This window comes from Myzus persicae, unplaced genomic scaffold, assembly GCF_001856785.1.
Source record: "Myzus persicae strain clone G006 unplaced genomic scaffold, MPER_G0061.0, whole genome shotgun sequence".
NCBI classification, from domain to species: Eukaryota; Metazoa; Arthropoda; class Insecta; order Hemiptera; family Aphididae; genus Myzus; species Myzus persicae.
In genome coordinates, this window is record NW_019104009.1 from 1 (window position 1) to 25715 (window position 25715).

Sequence of the window (25715 nt, forward strand, 5' to 3'; positions counted from 1 at the left end):
TAAAAATATTTGATTATTATACTTTTTAGCCTATCTTAAATATTTAAGACTAAAATTACTGAAATCGGAAAACCACCCTTCATTGAACTTCAACCCTTTTGAGGCACGCCTTAGAGTTGAACAATTACTACGAAACTTTACACAATTTACTTTTTTGCGGTTTTAAACAAATTCCATAGGTAGCCCGATCGAAATTAAAAAAAAAAAAATAAGGACCACCCTGATATATATATATATATCATATCGTATTTGTATGTTAAGGTAAAATATTATAAAAATGTATGTTTACATTCAAAAAAATAAAATTCTTTTGAAAACATCGATGAGTTATTAACCATACAACATTTTAAAAATATATCATAATATTTTTGAACAGCATGTACGATTAAGTAAAACATTTTCAAAAGAGTTGGGCTTCGAAACAATGAATATATATTATATAGCCACTTTAATGGATCACATGATTGGAGAGGTACGCGTTACACTGATAAATAACAGCTAAATCAATCCAAGTGTTTTTTCAACCATATTAGTCGGCTTCTAATAAAAATATTGTTTTAATTCAAGCCACAACGACAATGATCGATATCGGCATTTCCAAATTATCCCTACATTATGATACACAGATGTAAATATATTATAATTTACGACTATATCACCCTAAACTAGTAAGTACCTGCACCTGCGAAGGGTCTGAATCCAAACAATTATAACGTGTAACAATATAAACATACTACTGTTGTGTCCGTAAAAGTATTATATATATTATTGTAGATATTAGCATTTATTTCTCTTGATCTTAGAGTATTTATACGAGTTACATTCTTTCTGTAAAGTACGTGACCCTTATACCAAAATATACACTAGTATTAAATGTTATGTCTATATGAGAAAACCAGATAAAAAACGTCATGACCACAGAAAAAGATATCGTTTTTTTGTGTTTTATCTGTTTGTTTTCCGTTTCTTGAAGTTTATATTTTTTATTCTTTAAAATACTTGTCATTACTCATTCGGTGTCCCGCACTTGTAATGTGTGCAGGTGTAATTTTCGCTCCGTTTAATAATACATTTATCTACTCTAATATAGTGAAGTTTAAATTAAATTTTATATGTGTCAATTCAAAAAAAAAACTGTTATTCTTAATCAAACCACGCGACCCCCCCTCTTTTGTGAATTCCCCTTAATAGGGGAATCAAGTATCGTGAGTATAACGTCTCAATATAATGCCTTCCAGTAATAAATCGTTATCAAACAAATCCACTTCAAACACGCATAAAGATGAACTTTGCCCTAACCGACTAATTACCGGTCAGAGTAGTAACGATAAAATACCACCAATTAAAATTATAAAACAAAAACTGTCGATAGATACTGGCGCGGATTCAGACGACAATGCAAATAATTGGCAATTAGTCACTTCACCTACTAAGCGTATAATATCTCCAGGAATATCACCAAATCCAAAAATACCAAACAATCAAAATAATATATTTTCTACTCCAAATCGTTATAGTTCATTAAATATTGAAGATAACACAAATAACACAATTTAATCTGACACTGAAATGGAAAGCAACGATATTATTATCAAAGCACCTCCGCCTATATTTATTAAATCAATTATAAATAATTACCAACAATTCTGTGAAACAATTAAAAGCCTTCACACTCCACCTTGGAATTCTCGTGTAAGGTTACATCAAACAGCTTAAAACTCAACACATCTAATCCCAATTCATATAGAATGGTAATAAAGTACCTCAAACAAAAAAATGTAAACTTCTATACATTACAACTACATGATGATAAACCTTATCGTGTAGTTATAAGAAATCTCCACCCCACCACTGCAGTTGATTTTATCAAAGAAGACTTGGCTAACCATGGGTTCTCAGCTCGGAATATAACAAATGTACTTCATTACCAATCTAAAGCTCCTTTACCACTATTTTTTGTCGACCTCGAACCAGCCATCAACAATAAAGACATTTTTGAATTATAATATCTATGTTACACAAAAATCAAAGTCGAAGCTCCTAAACCAAAAAAGCAAATAATTCAATGTATGAACTGCCAAAGTTATGGCCATACGCGTTCTTACTGTCACAGTACACCTAGATGGGTTCGTTGTGGTGACCATCACAGTTCAACCACCTGTACGAAAAGCAAGGACCTTCCAGCTAAATGCGCCCTTTGTTTTGGCGATCCAGCAAATTACCGGGGATGTCCAGCTCTTAAAAATATCCAAACTCATCGCAACCGTCACTCCAAAGTAAACTTCAATCACCATTTCAACAACAACAACAAATTCTACGAAAATAATACTAATGTAATTACCCACCCCAGTCCAAACAGTGCCTCAGAAAATCAAAGCTTCCCTATTACTACTAATTTATCCTACGATCAGGCAACTCAAAATAAAAACCATACTGCAAATAATAATCAACCGCAATTAGATTCTACTTCCCCACTAACTGCCCAACTTACATAATTTATTAATGACCTAAAAACATTAATCACCCCTCTCATAACACTTCTTACAGAAGTAATTGACAAAGTCCTAGATAAAAAATGACTTCAAACACAAGAAATCATGCCTCTTCCTTATCAATTTTAAAATAAATATTAAAAATAAAATATTAATTTACAAATCTATCATAAGACCAATATGGATCTATGGTATTCAAATATGGGGCCCAGCGGAACCAGCTAACATCCGCCTCATTCAAGCCTTTCAATCAATCTCATTAAGACTCTTAACCGGTGCTTCGTGGTATATCATAAATTCAGCTCTCCATAATGACTTAAAACTTCCGACAGTAAATGAACTTGCTAAAAGCTACTATAAAAAATTCCATTCCAAATTAATTAACCATTCTAACCCCTTTATCAACAACATGTCTTCTCTCACATTACCTCTTAATATTCCTCGACGATTAAAAAGAAGTTTTGCTAGAGACCTTCTACACTAAATCTAAAATTAAAAATAAAATTGCAATGGCCGAACTCAAATTTTCTGAGGTTCTGTCACTAGACAGTCTCCTTTTTATGTGCTAGATGTCTTCTTTAATCATTGTAATAATTGTTATTTATTGTTTTTGTGTGTAAACAGATTGTAATATTTTATTAAATAAAAAAATAAAAAAAATAAAAAAAATACTTGCAGTATAATTGTTATTATTTTTTTTTTATAAAAAAAATTTTAAATCACAATGTTTGTCTTAATTGATTTTTGATTTTGTTTTAGTATTTCTGAAGTATTTGATCCCAGATAGTTAAATGTAATTTGATCTCTAGGACATATGGTTCAGGCAATACGAGCGTTAATATTCAAAATTGGTCAAAATCGTTCAAAATTCATGTTTGTGGGCAGGTCGGTAAATATCCTACTTGGTAGAATTTATGTGGAGGAATACTCATAAGTCATAATGAATACCAGTTCAACGTGTTACCTTACCTATTTTATAAATTGTACTCGTATTTGTTTGTATAATTATACTCTTACTTTTTTGTAAACTATATACCACTATACTTATAAAGACGTGCATTGCAGCGTGAGTTCGACATCAAAGTAGTCGAGATAACTCATAAGTTTCCATAACATATTACAGGCACTATTATTATACTCTGTTCACCGTAAGTTGACCAACTTTCACGCATGTACACGAAATGTTAGGAGATCGGTGGTCTGCGATTAGTCGGCGGTGTTCGGAGGACGGCGATCGACGTTGCAGTCTCTGAGGAGACGGTGACAAGCGCGGCAACTACCGGTCTTCATCCAGCAAGTGGGTGAACTTCCTAAGAACAGATCATAGTACGGCCAGCGAAAAGTGAGCCGTGACCGTTACGTTCCAACTGGTGTATTTAAATGTAATCGCATATAATTGTGGAAGTCCTGATTAAATTCGACCGCCAGGAGCATTGGTATCGTGGCTCACTTTTCGCTGGCCGTACCATAACTGAGTATAGGATATATAGTTTACTATCTGCAGTGGCGTATATACGAATTAGTTAGTTAGTACTACGAAAAAGTTAACAGCAATAATAATCCGACAATTCAGATGTTGGAGATAATGAAAGAAAACGCAGCTATAAGAAAAATGAGACGAGAAGAAAAGATCATAAAACCGAAAGTTCCTACTGTATTCGAAAACATGGACGAAACTGATATATTTTTTCTAAGTATGTCTAAAATGACGAAACAATTGCCACAAGTAGAACAGGCTAAAATTAAATTATTATTAAGTAACTCCGTCTTACAAGCAGAAATTAGAAATACTAGTGCCCCAACGATTTCTCTACCTATTCCTTCCCCAAATCAATCTGAAGCAGCTACATCATCATCTCAGTATTCTACAATATCATCGGAAGAATCTCAACTTCCCTACAAGCCCACAATTGAGGAAATGTTAAACATGAGCCTTGAACTATAATATTATCCTTAATTATTAATATAAAAATATTTTTTTTTAAATTTAATACCTATATAATTAACATCTTTTTCAATAATATTAAAAAAAATGGATATATTTGTGTGTTATTTTGTTATAGATTTAAATGCGTACCTTAGACAAACTCCTAATCGTTCTCGTGAAGGGATTGCTTTTCTAAACTGTGTATTTTGCTTATGTATGTCGTCTTTAATAAGTTCATGAAGATATTCAAATTCTTCTTTGTACATTCTAAAATACATGTGGAATCATTACTGTCTTCGCTTAACTCTTGCACTAATCGATTGAATTCACCAAGTTCTTCTCGTTTTGTGTTAGTTTTGTGAACCCATTTTGATCGTTTTTTCCTTTGTTCACTTATAATTATGAAAGCAGCAGCATTTTCTAAGTCGTTTTCCCAATCGGAAGAACTAGTTGAACTATCACAACTATCACACTCCATATTGAATCATCAACTGAGTGATGTGACGTAATAGCGTGATATTAGTGTGGCTATTTTCATACTATACCCACGTAACGTGACGTGACGTGAGTTAACGAAATAGGACGTGAGCTCACGTGACGTGATAATAGTGTGTCTCCGGCTTTATTTTCACTATGGGCCGATTTATCAATTATCACTAGTCAAGCAGCATAGCCATAATTATACATTTTTAAGGGAGCAGCTGTTATATAATTAAGAATTATGACGTATTATACAGTTCAAATAAAAATTGCGCAATTCAATTTTATAATTATTATGTAAAATTAATTTTTTGTTTCTTTTTTTAAAAATATTGACAGTGTCGTTTGTATATTTTAATGTTATCTTACTATGAATTTAACATCAAAGTCAATAAGCCATTAAAGCAAGTCCCGTCAATATATCTAACATTTCCTTGTAGATTACTCAAAAATGATTTTAATCAACCAGCTAACTTAATCATGGTGAAAAACTGTTAACAGTGTAAATATACATGCAATGCTTTAATTGAACCTGCAATTTCACTATGGGCTCTGGCCTAGGGGGCCTCCCCCCTATATACGCCACTGACTATCTGGTCTATATATCTTAATGGCACGGACTAAGATATACAGGACAAGATACGGCTAGGTAGGAGGGAATGGAGTGGCTGTGTACAGGGGTTATTTGATCTCATCAACACTAGCGCCAAAACGACCTACCTATGTACTATTGTGTCAATATACTAATATAGCTCTTAAAAAAAAATGTGATCTACCTGTATTTGTTTGTCATTTGTAGACTGTATGTATATAGTCATTTAAACAGTAGTGTAGTACTGTAGTAGAATATATTCATTAATCTTGAGTGGAATAATATTTCATAAATGCTGTGAAATTAATTGTGAATATAACAAAGATTATAAGGACAAACAGTTTTCATTATTTTTAGTTCCTAAGGATATTATGCTCCAAAATAAATGGTTGAAAGTTATTTCAAAAAATGATACAAATTAGATTCACTTGTACGAGAAGAAAATTGACATCCTATAGATAGTGTCTTATTACAGGATCATAACTACTATTGTGCTGAAATAAAGTCAATTGCTAAGAACTGTGTAATTTATTAGAACAGTAAAAAAAATATATACAGAATGTGATAAATATTTAGTGGCTTTAAAAGATAAAATTATGTATTAATATATAAAATCTAAATTTATACATATCTAACATGGTAATCATATTTTTAGGAACAGGAACCGAAACACAGGCTTCACTTACAAATATAAAATCTAAGAGTTTTCTTGTGCATCCCCATTTTCAATTATTTAAATTAACATCAGTCATAGAAGAAGGATTGAATACATTTGTGAAAACATAAAATGTTTTCAACAACACTGTTGATTATGTTATGGAAAATTATCGAGAAATGCTTAAATTTCCTTGTTTTGAGCATAAGTCTGAAATTATGACAGTGATTTTCCAAAAATTACATGATCATGAGAATGAAACAGTATACCATGACTCATAATAGAGAATTAAAGAAAACTAGCTCTGAGAAAAATTTGCAGATAACACTGCGCCACTGCGGGATAAGTAATAAGTAGGTGCTCTCGTGGCGCGTATAGAGCGCGCTGCTCTAGGAACGCTAGCCACTCATTCCCGCTGCCGGATGTTACTAGTCTATGAATTAGAAAAGCGTATAAATTAAGAGATTAAATGATTTATGAACAAAGCCATAACAAGCCATAACCTAACCTAACCTAACCCAACCCTGAGTTATAATGTCCATGACTAATCACTGTTTGTTTTGTGAGATGAACTTTAGAAATATCGGCTATCTCCCAATATGCGGTCTACCAAAATGGACGTGTCCTACAGTAATAATATTAAATGTGCAAAAAAAAAATTTAATTATTAAGAAATTCATTTATAAATGTTATACTATAATTTACATTAGAAACACATTTTTCAAATAGGTGTTAAAAGTATGAATAAGAATAAAAACATTTTTGATTTATTAAGGATCCATAAAATTATCCACAGCATAATTTGATATCTCTAAGGAAAGCATCAAAAATGTAATCAGTTTTATTTAATCCTCACCACCAATATTCGGCTAAGTACCTCTCTAAGAAGCCTTCATTAGTACCACACATTTTCTTAACGATTTAAAGTCTAAGAGGCCTTCAAAGACTTTCAATTCTTTGTACCAAACCCATACCTATCAAAATCGGAATTTTTCAATTCATTAAGCATGGTTGTTGTACTTTTAGCAAGGTACATCTTTCCAGAGTAGGTATTGTGTGTGGGTAATTTTTTGTCAACCAGTGTCTGACCAATCGGATCGATTAGGAGATTGTGTAAGAAGCACACTTGCCGTATTCATTTGTTTTCGGCGTTTTTCAAAATGAAAATGAAAACCCACCTCGTGTTTCAGTTTTTTTTTTTAAATACACGTAGGTAAACATTCGCACTTGAGAGTTGACACTCGACATTTACGTGTTTTCGTTATCTCATCTCACTTCTAAACCTGCGACCACACACAAAAAAGAAATGAAATAAAAATGACAGCGATAAAGCATATTTTCGTTGAAATATCATTTTTAGTTTACATGGTGACGTTAGTGCACGGTGTCAGTGGTCGGAGTAGGGGAGACTAGGGTAAAGCGGATAGCTGGGCAAAGTGATTAATGTTAATAACTTTTTGAATATCGGTGATTAAATATTACCGAGGTTATAAGTTGGTAGCACTGTCCATCGTCAATTCCGGGATAATGATTTGATATCACTCAATAGTGTACAATCACCATAAAAACGTTTATCCGAAATTAGTTCGATTTCTTAAAAAAATACAAGGTAAGAATATAAGCTTTTTTAAATAATGTTTGTAAATTAACTTTTTTAAACGTATTTTATTATGTTCATAATTATACTAAGTTTATATAGTTATCAAACACGAGTTCCTAAATCGTGTACAGTGAAACCTCTATATAGTGGACAGCCACGGGGAATTAAAAATTGTCCACTATAGAGAGTAGTCCACTATTGAGAAAACCTTTACTTAGTGGACATTTTCAAAAAATTACTAAATGTCCACTATAGGGAGACACTATAGGAAATGGGCTATATGTACACTGTATACATATGAACATATACATTGGAATATTAATTTTCTAGAAATAAAATAATTTTTCTATTGTCCATCTCCATTTTTCTGTTAAAACACATTAGCCAATCTGTCATTAAATCTCGATTCATCCATGCCTTATGGTTAGCTTTCCAATTAACACCTAACGTTGATACATTTACACTTTTGAAACAACGTGGTTTTAGTGATTTTCCAATTATTAACGGAGTTTCAAATTCCCCGATCATATTTACACATAGTAAAACAGTTAAACGATCTTTAGCTATTTTACCTCCACGACAAATTTCGTTTTTTAAACACAATGTTTTATCAGGAAGTGCTCGAAAAAATAGCGTAATATTTTTTCAAATTACACGCATCTTGTAAAATGTTATTCACCTATATTTTTCATTAAATTATTTTTAGATAAATTAAAACAAAATATGTATGTACATAATTAAATATTTAAATTTACCTGTGACTTGCTTATGCAAAATCGTTCTGCTAAAACACGAACACTTAGATTTTCTGTTTCCTTGGTTTTAAATATAAACGAATATATAACAGATAAATATAGTGTTTTTATTAAACGTTTTCGATATGTATCAGTGGCGTGCGGTGATATTTTATGTTGGGTAAGCGCTAAAATAAATTTCAAGTTAAAACAAAAAAAGGTATTTTATTGATAAAAAATAAAAATTACAATCTAAAATTTATTTATAGATAAAATCCATTCGTCTTTCTTGTTTTAAAAATTCGTTAATAACTTTATCATAAAATTCTGGATGATTTTTTTCTTTATGCAGGAGTTCCTTTTCGATTGAAATTAATGATAATGAACTAAGTCTTTCTTGCCCTTGTGTAGATCTTTGATACGATTTAATTCGTTTTAATGCCGAAAAAGAACGTTCAACTGAAGCTGTTGTACTGGGAATAGTTAAAATTAGTTGACCGAGTTTAAATACTTCTTGGAACGCCGATATTAAATCATTCATCTTAATTTTTTTGACTAAATCATATGGATTAGTATTTAAAAATTCTTCAGATTTATATAATACAATTAATTCATTTCGTAATCTAATAAAATCAAATATTTCTCCAAAATTTGATTCTTGCAAGTTTTCTAGAGCAGAATTTGGAAATTCGTTCGTGTAGTTTGAATATTTACTTGGGTCAATTAATGATAAAAATTCAAATTTAATTAAAGAACCAAATCGCGCTTGCAAATTTGTCAATATGTTATCAAATATTTCATTAAAAAGTACTTTGTAAAATGTTTTCGGGTCACGAATTTTACGCTGTAGTTCAAAATCGCCTTTATCTGATAAAACTGTTTCCCATAATTTTTCAAATAGATTTAACCTATAATTTTGCAGTTGACATTTAGTTTCTTCAATTTTTTTCACACAGTATAAAATATCTAAACGTTTAGTTTGTAATACTTCATATAAAATATCAGTCAAACTAAATATTTTACTAAATACTATTAGCAAAAAGTATGTTTGTCGACTATCTAAAAAATTGATGAACCCTTGAGATAATACTATCGCTTCATTATCCCAATCATTAGAATTATCTAATACGTGTTGAAAAAACTCTATGAAATATGAATTGTATTCGTGAACTGTATTTACTAAGCGAGAAGAAAAATTCCATCTAGTCGGCGCATTTTTTGGCATTTTTTTTCTTGTAAAATTAGATAAAGCATGTGTACGTTTAGAAGATTTAGTAAAAAATGATCCCATACCAGTTAGTGTTTGAAAAAAAATCTTACAGTCTTTTATATTTGATGCTGATTGTGAAAGTACAAGATTTAATGAATGGCTAAAACAATGGACAAATAATGCTTTTGGGTAGAGCTCCTTTACTTTAACTTGTAGTCCTCCAACATGACCACTCATAACGGCCGCTCCGTCATAAGTTTGAGCTACTAATTTATGTTTTAATTCATACCTATTAACTATATCAATTACGTGTTTCAACAAACCGTCTGCTGATCTATCAGCACTAACATCAACAAATGAGATAAAACGTTCATGTGCTTCCCCGGTTTCATGATGGACATACCTTAAAGTTGTTGATAATTGAGACAGATTTGTTATGTCTGAAGTTTCATCTAATAATATTGCAACAAAATTAGTATTTTTTATTTCTGATTCAATGGACGTTGATATGATGTTGCTAACTGAGCAAATAAGATCATTTTGAATTCTATTGGATGTACCACGGAATATTTTTGATGTTTCTAAATGCACGTTTAAAATAGAATCATAAGATGATAATAAATTTAAACAACCGAGGAAATTTCCCTGATTGAAAGAATTAACTCTTTCATTGTGACCACGAAATGGTAATTCGTGAATCGCCAAAAAACAAACACAATCAATAAAACGTTTTAAAACGTCTCTATTTTTTTTTACCAATTCATTATGGCGTATTACATCTGAACGTCTTTGTTCATCAAGCTGCAAATCAATTCTAGATTTTCCAAACATTTTTAATTTTAAAACAGAAGAAATATGTGTTTGAGATCGTTCATGTTTTTGAATACCATTTGTTAAATTATTTAAATTAACAAAACCACTATGAGACCAAACATTTTTTTCCCTGGTAAATAAAACACAAGGCCAACAGAAAAGTTTATTTAATTTTGCACTACCAGTCAACCATGGAGTATTTAAATAATTAGAAATATTAAAATGACGAATGTAAACTTTGTTTTTTTCTTTGTGATTAGATGTCAATTTTGGAATTTCTGGACATGGTCGACCATTTTTTACAATTGTTAATTTTTCATCAACATTTTTTAAATGAAATTCATTTTCCAAAAGATGCTCGATTAAGCAATTGTTTGAATCAGTATTCATTGTCTATAAAAACAAATATAAACAAGGCGAATATAATTTGATTCCTCTTAATTATAATAATTTTATTTATTTAAATAATAATTATCTATACCAATTCTATAAAATTATGCAATAGGAATTTAATATACTTACATTAAAAATGTTTGTTCAACACCAAATTAACTATGAAGACTTGTAGACACGTTGACGGTTGACGACAAAATAATATATTTATTATTAGTATAGTATAGACAGTATAGTTAAAACTTATAATAAGTATATTGATAACAAAAATAATCCGATATGCATCGTAAGAATATTGGAATTCCGACAATTCCGTTTTTAAAAATATCGATAAGCGCTCGGCATAGCGCTTTCAACCATTACGTAAAAACGCGTATATCCCCTTCTACCACAACTGGTCATTCCTATAAATAACGATATGGGAAAGGCAATCTAAAATACTAGCGCTTCTGTAGAGAAATTGCCTATACGAAAAAAAAAAATTTAATTTCTTTCAAAATCTGATAATTTTTTTTTAAATTGAATACAAAAATAAGAATTATTAAATATTTGTAATTTTAATGTAAACAAATTGTTATTTAACATCAGAAATATTAATCTTTTAATTTTTTCCTTTTTGGCTGGGCATGCGCCGCTTACCTAGCTTGTCCTGACCGCACGCCACTGATATGTACATTTATTGTGTCCATTTATGAGAGGTAATTTTTAATTTGGTACCAGTTTATTGTGTCCACGTCCACTATTAAGAGTGTCCACTACTAAGAGGTTATAACTCCTATTATGCGCATACATTTTTGCCGGGGAATTTAGAAGTGTCCACTATTGGGAAGGGTCCACTATTGAGAGGTGTCCATTAATAGAGGTTTCACTGTATCCACTTTGCCCATATACTCATATAAATGTTTCAAACACATATAATATTATTTTATTTTATTTAGATGGTGTCTAACTATAAAAGAAAAACAAACCAGGGTAGTTGGTCGGAAGAAAATTTAAATATGGCAATCTATGAATGTAGGAATGGTACAAAGATATCAACTGCTGCATCTTTTTATAATATTCCATTTACAACATTATACAGACGACTTAAGTCGGGCCGAAATGATAAACAACTGGGACGATTTCGACCTATATTTTCAATTACACATGAGAAAGAACTTGTTCAATATTTAAAAGAAATGGATGCAGTGTTTTATGGGCTAACTAGGTATGATTTTAAAAATCTTGTGTATTCATTTGCCAAATTAAATAATATACAATACCCTAATAGTTGGGATAAAAACAAATCAGCTGGAAATGATTGGTTAGTATGTTTTTTAAAAAGAAATCCAAGTATTGTGCTTAGGACTCCAGAACCTACATCTGTGGCTCGCGCCAGAGATTTCAATCGCTATCAAGTTGAACGGTTTTTTAATCTTCTAGATGAACAATATCAAAAATATAATATTGATGCTACTAGAGTATATAACATGGATGAAACAGGAATATCCACTACTACTAACAAACCTCCCAAAATACTTTCAGTGTGTGGAAAAAAACAAATAGGTATTATTTCAAGTGCTGAGAGGGGAAAGTTAACAACTGTAATTTGTTGTTGCAATGCGGCTGGCTCATTTATACCTCATTTTTTATATTTGCAAGAGAAAGAATGCAAGAAAAATTATTAGATAATGCACCTCCTGGCTCTAAAGCTTACTGTTCGTCAAGTGGGTAGACTAATGGTGATATATTTTTAATATGGCTAAAATTTTTTGTTGAAGTTGTTCACCCTACTCCAGATAAAAAAATAATTTTCGTATTGGATAATCATGAATCACACAAATAATATCCAGCATTAAAATATGCAACTGATAATAGTATTATATTTGTTTCATTTGCTCCACATACAACTCACAAAATCCAACCACTGGATGTTTCTATGTTTGGGCCAATAAAACGGTTTTATGAACAAGAAATAAATATTTTTCAAAAAAATTACTCTTTCCGCATTATAAATCAATATGATGTAGCAAAAATTTTCAGTCCTGCCTACTTGAAAGGAAGTACACCTCATAATGCAGTAAGTGGATTCAAATGTACTGGTATATGGCCTTTTAATCCTAAAATTTTTGGTGATGAAGAATTTGCACCTGCATTAGTTACTGACAGACCACTTGAAAATTCAGTAGTCACCCCTACATCAGAAGTTAACAAAGTACCTTCACCAAAAGCAAATAATTTAGAATCTTATTTAGTTCATACATTAGATACATATCAATTAGAAACTATGGTTGCTACAATATCATCAACACCACAACAGCCAATTAAAAATTGTACCAAAGTTTCACCTACAGATATTAGACCTATACCAAAAATTGATGTGATGTCAACTAGAAAAAGGAAGACCCAGAGAGCAGAAGTCTTAACTACAACACCAGTGAAAAATATTCAGTTAGAAAAAATGAAAAAAGCAGTTTGTCCCATATGTTCAGAAAAATATGTATGTGGGCCTGGAGGAAAATCAGTTGAAAATTGGATACAGTGTTACATTTGTGAAAAGTGGTATCATGAGGATTGTACATCATACTTACGGAAAGGACATTTTGTGTGCGACTTTTGTGAAGACACCAATGATAGTTCCTAAATAAACAATGTAACTTATACCTAACTATCAGTATTTAAAAATTGTTTTATTAATTTAATTTTGTTTTTATTATAATATAAAAAGGTTATTGTTTATTTTATTTTTATTATTATACAAAGAGATTATTTTTTATTTTGTTTTTATTTTACTAAGAAGAATTTTTTATTTTATGTTTTCTTTATTGTTATTTAAAAATTTTGTTTTTTTTTTTATTTTCAGTTAATTCATTAATATGTATGCATTTTAAAAATATAATTATTAAATGGATTAATATACATTATTTATCTATCTCATTGTTTACCACTTTGCCCACCATATGTTTTCACTTTGCCCTAGTATCTGGGCAAAGTGAATAAAATTCCACTTTTTAAATTTTTAAATTTTTTTATTTTTTGAGTGCTTATTAAATTGTTTGAAGGAAGAAATAATGAACTTAAGAAGTCATTTTAGGATTATGTTAAAAAATAGTTATTAAAATAATAATTTGGATACCATTTTTTAACACCTAAAGTTAACCTATGCGCTTTGCCCTGGTCTCCCCTACAACTAAAAGTCTAAAACTATTGAAAAGAGCACAATTATACGTGTGTCTGTGTACAAATAGTACAATTACAATATTACACGGAAAACTAAAAATAAATATTATAATATTATCATTATCGTTGTCGTTGCCGCCGACGACTCGAACGAAAATAATAAAATTTCTCACAAAATTAAAAATCAATTGTTCAATATTATTTATTGCTGCGTCTGCAAACAACGCGACGGTGCAGTGATGACTGGACAAATGGCGGTGACTGGTGTTAAGGCTGGTGTTCATTATAACATAGATTTATATTTTTGGGCTGGGTAAAACTTTTTTTCTCCGACCGATTTTCACAAGGCCGATTTTAGTGACGCTTTGATTATATTGCCACGAAAACGAAAATCTACAATAAGAAAAACAAAAAAAAAATAATGTTGAGTACATTTAAAAAGTATACCACATTAGTAAACATACGTCTTATTTATAAATGTATGTACATTTTTATTTAGTTTTTGTTAAGTCTGTCGGTCTTAGACTAGGTGGTCGTCTCCCCTACAAAAAATAATTATTTACTACACGTCTAGTCTAGTCTATATAACATAATAATACTGTTATGATATTGTTGTATATTTGGAAAATAAATGGAATATTAGTGCGAATAACGGAGATTATGCTGTCACGTGTCCACGTTACAAGTGCAATAAAATAATAATAATATGTAATATGACTTGATCTTCTATTTCCCTCATATGACCACGAGAGCGTAAATATAATATATTTTAACATTTCATAGGAAGTCATATAATTTATATATTATTTAATGTAAGATGGTGGGGGGGGGGGGTGTACTTATGAGGTGGTCGCCAGAGCAGTGACTCAGCGTGAAAAAGTCCATTAGAACGCATACAAATGGAAAAGACAAAAAAACCATACCAACACGAAAAACGTATTAATGTCGTAAAAACGTTATTCACGTGCAATGTAATAAAATAATATTGGCGTTTTCGGTTAGCATTTCCGGCGACGACGTAACGAAAGTCTCTAATCCGGCATCACACGCGGCGTTTATGCGTAGGTATCATAAAATACCTATTGAGTATTATTATATTTTTATACATCGAATATAACTATAACATAATATTATCCACCCCTAACCTTACCACTCGGACAAGCACAACCTGCTACAAGTTAACCGAGTCTAGTATTAACCAATACGATACAAAAAAAAAACAACACCAAATACCAATATGGGCTATAATATTAGGCATAATTTATTACATATATATAATTTATTTATAATATATAATAGGTATACGGGTTGCTCCAATTTATTCGAAAACCAATCCAAAACAAACAAACTAAAAGTTTTAATAATTTTAAATACTAAAAAAGACATTAAAAATAATAATAATAGCAGAATATTACGATACATTAATGATGAATCCTCGTTGGTTAGTTTCATCATCCTATACAATGGAGTATGTATTGTTTTTTTTCCGAGGATGGACAGGACAATTATTATTGCGATCATAATTAGTATAAGAATTGTTATATTATGTTTTATTTATTTTATTCTTTTTTTCAGTTAACTAAAATATCGTATTATCCTCCCAACCTTTACTCTATTACAAAGTTCTAAACATCGATAAGAAATTATCGTCAAAAAAATTATTTTTTCCTCATTGGAAGTCAGTTTTGTTAGCTAATTCCATTGATTATAAAAATCAGTGGCATTATGCCCGTATTAAAGGTATTTGTTTTTCGAAATTGTGCGCCATTTAAAATAACTGTAGTTAAACTATCATTACATTGAGCCGGTTAAATATATCGATGCTTGGGTGGCCAGAATATTGCGCTTATTTTCTGCTGCAAGTCTCGGTATTATACAATATTGTCGTGCTGATTGTTATTTATCGTAGTTATTAGTTATCGCCTGGATACCCATTGTGGCTATTATATATTTATGTACATACGATATCCGATGCGGCGATATATTTGTGTCAGCCGACCCTGAAGAGGGCGAATAAATCGGAACGATTTTAGGTCCAGAAACTCGTTTATAAAATAACGATGATGATAATAATAATATTATATGCGTAAATTACATTATTATTACTATTATTTTATTATTTTTACAGTCTGTTATGCAGCACACAGAAAGCCGCGCGAGACATGCCCGCAATATTATTATTATTAGACACAAGTGTAATATGCGGCAACGTGGTTCGACAATTATTATTATTATTATTAGTGCACATTTTTTTTATAATATATGTATATTACATTATTACCTACGTACTTATACATGTACGGATATGTTATTATTATTACAGCATCGGTGCACGCGGACGAATAATTATTATCTCGACGCGTTCACGACGATAATAATAATAGTAGTTCGATTAATATAATAATATACATCGTACACTATTTTACGTGAGACCATTTCACGCGGTCGCGGTTCGCTCACATAATAATAATATAATATTACGATATACTCGATTGCGAAAACATTATAATAAATTCAAAGGGGGTCGTAAGATTTGTGGGGGGCCCAGCAGTTAGGACAAATTAATTTCACGGTGGCACCTATCTTGCAATAAGTTAGTATCTATACTTGTACTTAAGTCTAAAAAGTTTAGAATGTTTTGTATTCCATCCGAACTTATTAGTAGTATCTGATATTATGACTGCAGTCTGTAACCAAATAAAATAATAAAATTGATATTATTCAATTTTATATTACATAATATATTTCATAAGAACACAGTTATGTGATAAATAATTATTGATGTATTAAAACAATCATTAAAAAACAGTTTTATCATTTTTTTACAAAATAATTATTGATCACTAAACGAAATATACATTTCCCATGCCTAGAAAACCCGTTTGGTTTTAAAATATTGTGGCGGGCCTTGATTATTTTATAACTTTAAACGTATTTCATGAAATCCAAAAATTAATTTATATCTGTTTTTAAAATCACTAACGGACATTTATCCACTATAGGTACACGTAATCACTAAAAATTCACAAATTTATCTAGGTATAAGTAAGTACCACAGACTAAAATCTATGTACTGTGTTCGTAGAGAACTCTATCAAAACACCTAAAATGCTTTCGACTTCAAAATAAATTTAAAATCCAAAAATATCCGAACTCAATATTATTATATCACATGATTCCACCGAACAGACACGGCAACAAATCTGTAGAGCGATTGGCCATGTGGATAGTGTTTAATGAGACTATAAAACAAAGAACACTGAAATTAAATTAACCAATAGACAGGGAAACAAATTACATTATCATACCAAAAATAAACGCGATCACGTGCTTTGAGGGGGCGCTTTGAGAGCACATACGTTGTTACATTAATAACGAAAAAAATCCTCTTAGTACGGATACGATTTTTTCGGTCTACAGGAGTGGTTAAGGAACCGACATAGGAGTATTATAGGACAGTATTATGTATATTTTTTCAATAAAAATCATCAAAAAATTATTGACCTAATTGCAATTAACAATAAAATTATTTTGCAACCTTCAGTAAAATTTATAAACGTACACAAAAATGTTGAAATGATTTCTTCATTTTGACTGTAGCTTGATAAAATTAGTAAACAATATAAGTCAGAAAAACTTTTGTGTGAAAAATATAATTTACAATTTTCTCCAAAAACATTCATAGTTGATTTTGAAAAGGCAGCACATGATGAGTTTTTAGAGGTTAAGTTTTTTTTTAGAAAATTGAAAAAATCAACCAATTTATTATAATTATATTTATATGTATGTATATAATTGACAATTTTTTAAAGATCAAACAATTTATTAAAATTATGCGTACTTTTGGCGCTTATGGCATACGTGGAATATAACAGGTATAAAATATTAAATTGGCACTTATGTCCTACAATTTTTGGTGCAAATTATATATAATCTTTGTACATTTGACGCTTATGTCATACAGCTTCAATAGGACAACTATAATATCCTCTATCACCATGCCTTACTCATAATAATAGTAATTAACTAAATTAATTAGTTGCAATTGTTATAAGTCACATTAAACTCAACACCATAATTTATTATTTACACAAATTACGCTTAACAACATAATAAAAAATATATTTTTGAAAGTCAAAATTGCCGGTGAATTAGGTAGCTACATGTCGGACATCCTATATAAATCGAGTAAGCATTCTATCAACATTTAAAGCCAACGTAGGGACATTCTGTCCGGATTTTCTACATTGCCCGTAATATGATATTATAATATACATTTATATTTTGTATAATATGATTTTGAACTGAATATTATTATTATTAGTCGTCATTCGATTATCAGCGTTTTCGATCGGCGTCATATACCATTTTCAGCCGCTGCAAGTCTCCTAATATACCAGTATACGCCATTTCCGATCGCCAAAAAAATTGGACATTGTGGCGATCATTATGATGATGATGGTGATGTATAGGTTATACAACACATCAAAGAGGGACGATGGCGGCGTGGTGATTTCGACGGTCGTCTTCGCGATAACCATCGAAACGTGACGCGCGAAAACCGTTTAAAAAAAGGCGTGTCGATTGTGTCGTTGTTACGATATATTATTATTATACAATTACAGTAAATTATATTATGTTATCTATTAATATATTGTTATTAAATATTATGATCGATACGATTATAAACGACAGAAAAAACGGGTTAATCGAGCGGGGGAGGGTGTGCGCTTAGGGCGGCGAGAAGTAATTCGGAGACGGGCGGCCCACGAGGTTATTCCGCTTGATGTGATACACACGCTCCAGCAGCACCATACAATATATATTATTATTATAATGATAATAAAGCGCCGCTCTTATTGTATTCTACCATGTTAATAAAGTCTCTGCCACCGCTGATGCCGTGTTGTATTATAATATTATTATACATTTAGGGCTAGGGACTCTATATGAATAGAAATTTGTTTTATATACCTAACACCAAGAGTCTGTATGGTTCTGGTTTCGGGATACTTTAACCAGACAGTGTTAGTTCGTCAATATTGTATTGTTTAATATTTATGATCTATTTTTATCTAATTTATTGTTTTAAATACCTAAACAATTTTATTGACCAAAAAATTAATGTTTGTTGAAGAAAAGTTATATTCTAAGGAAAGTAGGATCATTAAATTTTTAGTTCTGCAATTAGAGAAGCTAAGTCTTCTTATGTTTCAATTACACAATATTGGATCACTTTAGTTACAAAGGAAAAACAAAACTCAAATGTATTGACTTGGAGTTATTTTCTGTTACGTATGGTAAATCCTATGGTGATTATTTATGTGATTTAATTGATTTTCACTTATTTGGAATCAATGTCAGGCTTTCTCGGTACAACTTTGAGTCAAAAATAATTTACATTAGTGCTAGACAACTATTTGAGTCACGCACCCAAAGTGATTGCTCATGAGTGATTGTATTTTTAATTTAATGTAATGGTTTATACTGAATGTGAAGTTATTACTATACAGTTTTATAATTGTCATGCTTATATAGCTTATAATTACATTAAATGAACCAGAATTTAATTTTTTGGTTATTAATATATATATATATATATATATGATTTACCTAGTAATTCAATTGTGTTATTATGATTTAGAATTAAATAATTTAGACAACTTTACTCCATTAAATATCAATGGTACCAGGCACGTAGTCAGGATTTTATTTGGGAAGGAGTAAAGGGCTCGCCTCGGCGCTACTCTTGAGTTCAATTGCTCAAAAGGTGTTAATAATGTTTAAAAATTGTTATAAAAAAGTAAAAAACTTAATTAAACTTAAATTAATTACAAAAAGTATCTTTTGAGGATATGTAGGGGTAGCAATATTTCAAGTATATATATAATATAAAGTTAATAAATTAAACTTATTTAATAAGAATTGTATGGTTATTTCATCATTTGTATGAAAAATGAACATAATTGCACCTAGGGATGATTGTTGACTTTATCAAAATAACAAACATGCTCTAATTGCACTGTTATATTATAATGATCTATAAAACAGTAATTTAACCAACAAACGCACTATCATTGGACGTTTAATTAGGGATATTTTTGATGCAGTAATATTATCATTGAATCCACGGTTGGACCCTCAGTGAACACTTAATAATAAGGATACTTATTTGTGATGTAACACGATTATTGAACCGACGGCTACGTTCAAAAACCACAGTGCAACCCACGTAAAAATTCAGTATTTAAAATGACCAAAAACACAGTACAGTAAATTGGATATTCACCTTATCTTGAACCATATAATTACTGATTGGTGAACACACTTGCTGCACCAAAAATGCTACACAGGTGGTTATTGCTTAGTGTTATTTCTGTACTCTCTAGTTTTTCACAACTTATTTTAACAACATAAATTAATAATTATACTAATACAATTATTTATCTATAATGCATATACAGTATTTAAAAATTTCCATTTTAGATGCATGTTTAAATGATTGTATATATTTTAATGGCGTATTTAGTAATTTTTTGTAGCATAATAATAAATGCATATTTCAAGGTTTTTTGGTGCATTAAGTCCCTATAGCCTTAATTACAATACTCATAAGAGACACGGTGTCGTGCGACGCATATCTGTTGTCATATTATAATTATTATTATCGTGTATTATTATGGTTTTGCCCCGGGAAGACTGCGCAATGGACGGCGGCCAATTATCATAATTTAAGGGGTGTGACGCCGTGAAGGGTTGGAAGTCGGCCGGCAGTATGAAATTTACTATATATAATATGTATTATTGTTATTATTGTAACGAATTATATTATGTGGCTCGGGGGGTTTTTTTTTGAAAGTGCTACTCTCTATATAACTTTATCGCATCGTATCATCTCTGCGTGTGAATCGAATTAGGTGGCGACCATTCGACGATTCTCCAAAAAAGGACATTTCGAGATCGAGGTTCATGTAGTTGCCTGTTACTTTGGACAAAGTCGCAATCCACGGCTCGAGAACTGAAAAGGTAGGAGAATGGATCTTGGATTTTAGATTATATTTAGGAACATATTATGGAAATAAATAGCCATAATAATAATTAATACAACCCACACACTATACATAAGAATCATGTGAAGTGAAATACTCAGTTATCTAAGTCAAACACATATTAATTGAATGCCTAAAATTCGAAAATTTGAGAAATAAACACTACACGCATAATCTACTAATAGAAGCCCTTCAACCAGATGACCTCCAATCAAATATTGACAATAAGATTAAAAGGAAATGGATTTATTCAACTTAATATAAAAGCACTAACTATAATGTAAAATGTATATAACTACAACTTAAATTAGAACTACTGGCCAAGTTGCCGCAATGTTACCATGACCAATAAAAAAAACTCACACAACAAAATATTGGACAGAGAAAAATTACATAGGTACCTATATTAAAAACAAATTTAAAAAAAAAATAGAGGGTAACAAAAATAATAATAGTAATATAATATTGGAGAAGAGACAAAAATAACGTATTGCGAAATTTGTAATCATTTCACACAAAATTACATAATAAATAAATAAAACATCAATAATGTTCAATAACGAATGGACCTGACCTCCAATTTACACCGAACGTCACAAATTTCGACAGCCACCGTTGTAAGTAGGTAAGTACAATTCTTAAGGGTTTTTACTTTCAAATAATATCTGAATTCTGCATAATTAGTAATTATGATATTACTGTTTCTGATTTAGACTAGTGTGGAGCACGATGCATTTAAATCGTATGACATTATATAATATACTGCAGTTATGTGGCCTGCAGTTGCATTGCGTCTGGGAATAGGTGGAAAAAATGATTTAACCGAAATCTCGTTTATTCGATCGTTGATAGATATAATATAATTATGCCACGGGGGCCTATGCTCAGAGAAATCTGAAAAATAACGCTATACCTACCAAATGTATAATAATATAATATAGAATATTATAATATATCATATTGTATCGAACACAATCCTGATGCCATAATTTAGCAAACGCCAAACACATTCCGAGATTTACTTAAATATTATATTTTCCCTGCTGAACACTGCTGGGGCGCGAATAAATATAGTAAAGATAGATATAAATTATCCACACAGAAATAACGTAAAATGAACTGCCCAGCATGATATCGACGAAATACAATACAAGAAAATTATTTCAAATTTGGAGTTAAATGGTTATTTGAGGATTTTTTAAGTATTTATTTTATCTTTATTTATATTTTTATGATTGAAAATCGGTTTTTAAACAAGAAATTCTACGGTGCAGTTTTCGCGAGCTCATCAATATTCTTCGGTGCATCATTATCGATAATTGTAACATGCTCGTTTTTTAAAATATAATTTAAGTAATTATAATTGACTTTGGTCAATTTTGGTTTTTTGATTTTTGCCATAGGTACTACTTATTCGATTGCATTTGAAAAGTGTTTTTGGTGCATCATTACATCACATCAGCGGATCAGCCCCACTATAACTGCCACGTAATACCCGCGTCACGGCGATGTATAATAACATTTGTATTATTATTTACCCGGACTGTTTGCCACGAATTTCCGGAGGGGTGAGCCGCGGCCGGTTGTCAACTCATCTTAGCCAGTCGATGCATTCACCGAGACGGACAAAGGCCCGTTCGAGTCGTTACGAAAACAACAATAACAATATGGGGCACGTATATTAGAATTTGCATTTTCGTTTTCAGAGCATGCAATTACTGCGGCGGAGTGATCTATACATACGAATTCGTTTATGTTATACGTTTGTGTATACATAGTAATATATTATAGAAAAGTCTTTTAGCGATTAGCATTATTTGTATTATGATATATTGTAAAATTGTATATGTGTCACAGTCCTGCAGGTCGCGTTTTTGTAAATTAATTAGATATTATAAATTATTCTGTGTCATTTTATTACGTGATTAATTTACTTTTCTATCGAGTTGATCATATTATGTTTTTAGTACGATTTGTGAAAAACAATCGGGTGTGATGCAATCAACGGTGTGCATCATAAAAAAAATTGGTGTTGCTTAAATAATTTTAAGTGACCAACCCCTCATAATATTGTTATACAAACTTATAAAATGTCCCATTTTTCTTCTATCAATATCCGCCCACCAATATTTCAGGTGTTAACTGAGCAGCACTTGGGCAGGGTGTAGTCTAAAGGCACTACTAATAGTTATCAATAATAATTATTACCTTAAAGTACACCGAATTGCCTATTAAGTTTAAATACGGGTAATAATCATTACAACTGTCTGATACGACTTACATTTCCACACAGAGGATCTTACAAAACTTAATAGATAAAAATATTTTTTTTTTTTAAATGAATTTAAATTATTTTTAGTTTAATATATTACGATAGAAACTATAATAATGGCGTGTGTGTATGTGCGCGCGCATCTTACATCTGTTCTAAGTCACCATACCCAACTATTTTTGATTACTTTTTAGGTACCTCCTTCATTTATATTTATAATCTACTGACAATAACCATAATTTTTGACGGACACGATGGTATTTTTACAAATAAACCGTTTTCAGTTATACGTCTGCATAGTTATATTAAGGAAAGACAAACATAATATATCTACTAATAAAAATATATTTATTTCAGGCTATGTAAGAAATTTAAATTCGAAACATTAACTTTATTGAACCCTAGTGCACTCTGAATATTACGTTGTTCTTACCTAAGTGAAAATTGAACTACAATGAGACCAATGCGATGTTATATACTTATATCCATTGGGAACCAACTGCGCTGTGACATCTCAGCCAAGTTCCTAAGGGAAGACGTTTCGGCCGTACTAACGTAAATATATTATGTCCGAGTCTTGATTGTACTTATTTATAGGTAGCAGGTACGTAATAAATTGCTTCCACCGATCACTGTTAGTGGTATGTCTATAGTTATAAACAGGATGCGTGTAGGTACATATCGAAATTAGTTTCAATCATATGCGTTATGTATAAAACTGCACTGATAAATTATCATACATATAGGTGTATCAATCATCATCAATATTGGTTCATGGAATATAGAAATACACTTATATTTATAACAAATTGTACCATATTATATAGTACCAAGTACTTGGCTGTGAAATAAAATGATATTTTTTTAACTGATTTAAGTTAAACTGATAGATGCAGTTGAAAAAAGTTCAGGTAATAATTTACTGAATCTTTTTTATAATAGTTTAGTTAAGATTTAAGAATTATAAAGCAACTGACAGGCAACAACTAACTTTTCAAGTAAATGTATATTTTTTAATGTATGAATAGATGGATTAAAAATAGTTTTCAACAAATATTTTATGCTCGATTCACGGTTGAGTATTGACTGATAAAAAATAGTGTCTATTTTTTTCTAGCTAGGGATTTTATTGATGAATAACAATCTAGTAGGGAGCTATATTCATTTGGATATATATTTGAATTTGTTTACTGCCAAGTAGACACATCCAGGACATTAAAAGTAATTTCCCATTTGGCATTTTCCTTTTGTCCTGTAAACTTCCTATGCTGGATGTCATCACTGATAGCTAAAATGTATCAGCGTTATCTTGTATAACTATAACTAATCCATAATTTTATTATCTGATATTCTATTTGTAATCCTCCTTGGTGAATATTTTGGGAAAAACGACAGTTAAAAACTATTTATTTCATTAACAAATCATAAATGTTGTCATTTTAGCTGCTTATTGTAGCTCATTAAATGTATTGCTTCTAAGTCACTAGTTTATATTTGTATAACCATCTTATCTAATTTTATTATACATATATCGTATATTATAATTACATTGGCCATTAGCCAAGCTAACTAAAACCTAAAAAAAAATATTTAATATATCACATCATATTATATCATAATAGTTTACATAGGACTAACACCACAAACTTGACGAATTTCTTGGTAATCAGCATGCTCTTAGCATTTTGTAGGACACTTTATCTAATCTTGTACAGATAATGTTTTTGAAAAATCATTTGGTCACAAACGTTATCATAGTAATTAGTAGGCATATCGTGCATTTATTGCACACTTCCAGTAACTGGCATGAATATACATAATACAATTTTTAGTTTATCTAACATGTATATCTTCTCTACTCCGGTCCCACACACTGTGAATTTGTACTTGGATATTGTACGTGTGGTGTATTTTTATATGGGCATTATGGTAACCACATTACATTATACTGTGTTGAATTCACAGTCGAATATTTTTATGTCAGCTGGTGATTATGTAGAAAATATTGATTTTTTTTTAATATGTCATTAAAAGAATTTAAAGCTTAAATCTAAAAAACTATAATTTAAGTGATTGGAAGTAAATTTATGTGAGGAAAATACGAGTAAGTGATTTGTATGAGATTGTATTTTTTAATTGTTGCAAAATTATTGTATATATCTAGTTATGAAAAATTTGTATTGTAAAATATACATGAAAAAAATGTAACTGGAATATTATTTCCGTAAATAAAATTATTATTATTACTACTATTAGGTACACATATTGTATTAAAATCCATTAAATATATACACTTACATAAAGTACATTGCATTACTGTTGGTGTTATTAAATCGCGT

General features: G+C 30.5%; 2 protein-coding genes across 2 annotated transcripts; both read right to left on the reverse strand.

Moving 5' to 3' along the window:
- Positions 1–7945: 7945 nt before the first annotated feature.
- Positions 7946–8388, reverse strand: LOC111037523 (tigger transposable element-derived protein 6-like; the record flags this gene model as incomplete). The annotated part of the gene is made up of 1 exon (XM_022320151.1): positions 7946–8388. A coding segment is annotated over one exon (324 nt), but the record flags the coding sequence as incomplete, so codon positions are not given.
- Positions 8389–8739: 351 nt separating this feature from the next.
- On the reverse strand, positions 8740–11450 carry LOC111037524 (zinc finger MYM-type protein 1-like). The gene is made up of 2 exons (XM_022320153.1): positions 11026–11450; positions 8740–10896 (listed from the first exon to the last, which is right to left on the reverse strand). The coding sequence occupies exon 2, from the start codon at positions 10891–10893 to the stop codon at positions 8740–8742; it is 2154 nt and encodes a 717-aa protein (XP_022175845.1). The 5' UTR covers positions 10894–10896; positions 11026–11450.
- Positions 11451–25715: the final 14265 nt, after the last annotated feature.

Coding starts and splice junctions, on each gene's coding strand:
- LOC111037524 (XM_022320153.1), bottom strand. CDS start 10,893: ATGAATACTGATTCAAACAATTGCTTAATCGAGCATCTTTTGGAAAAT.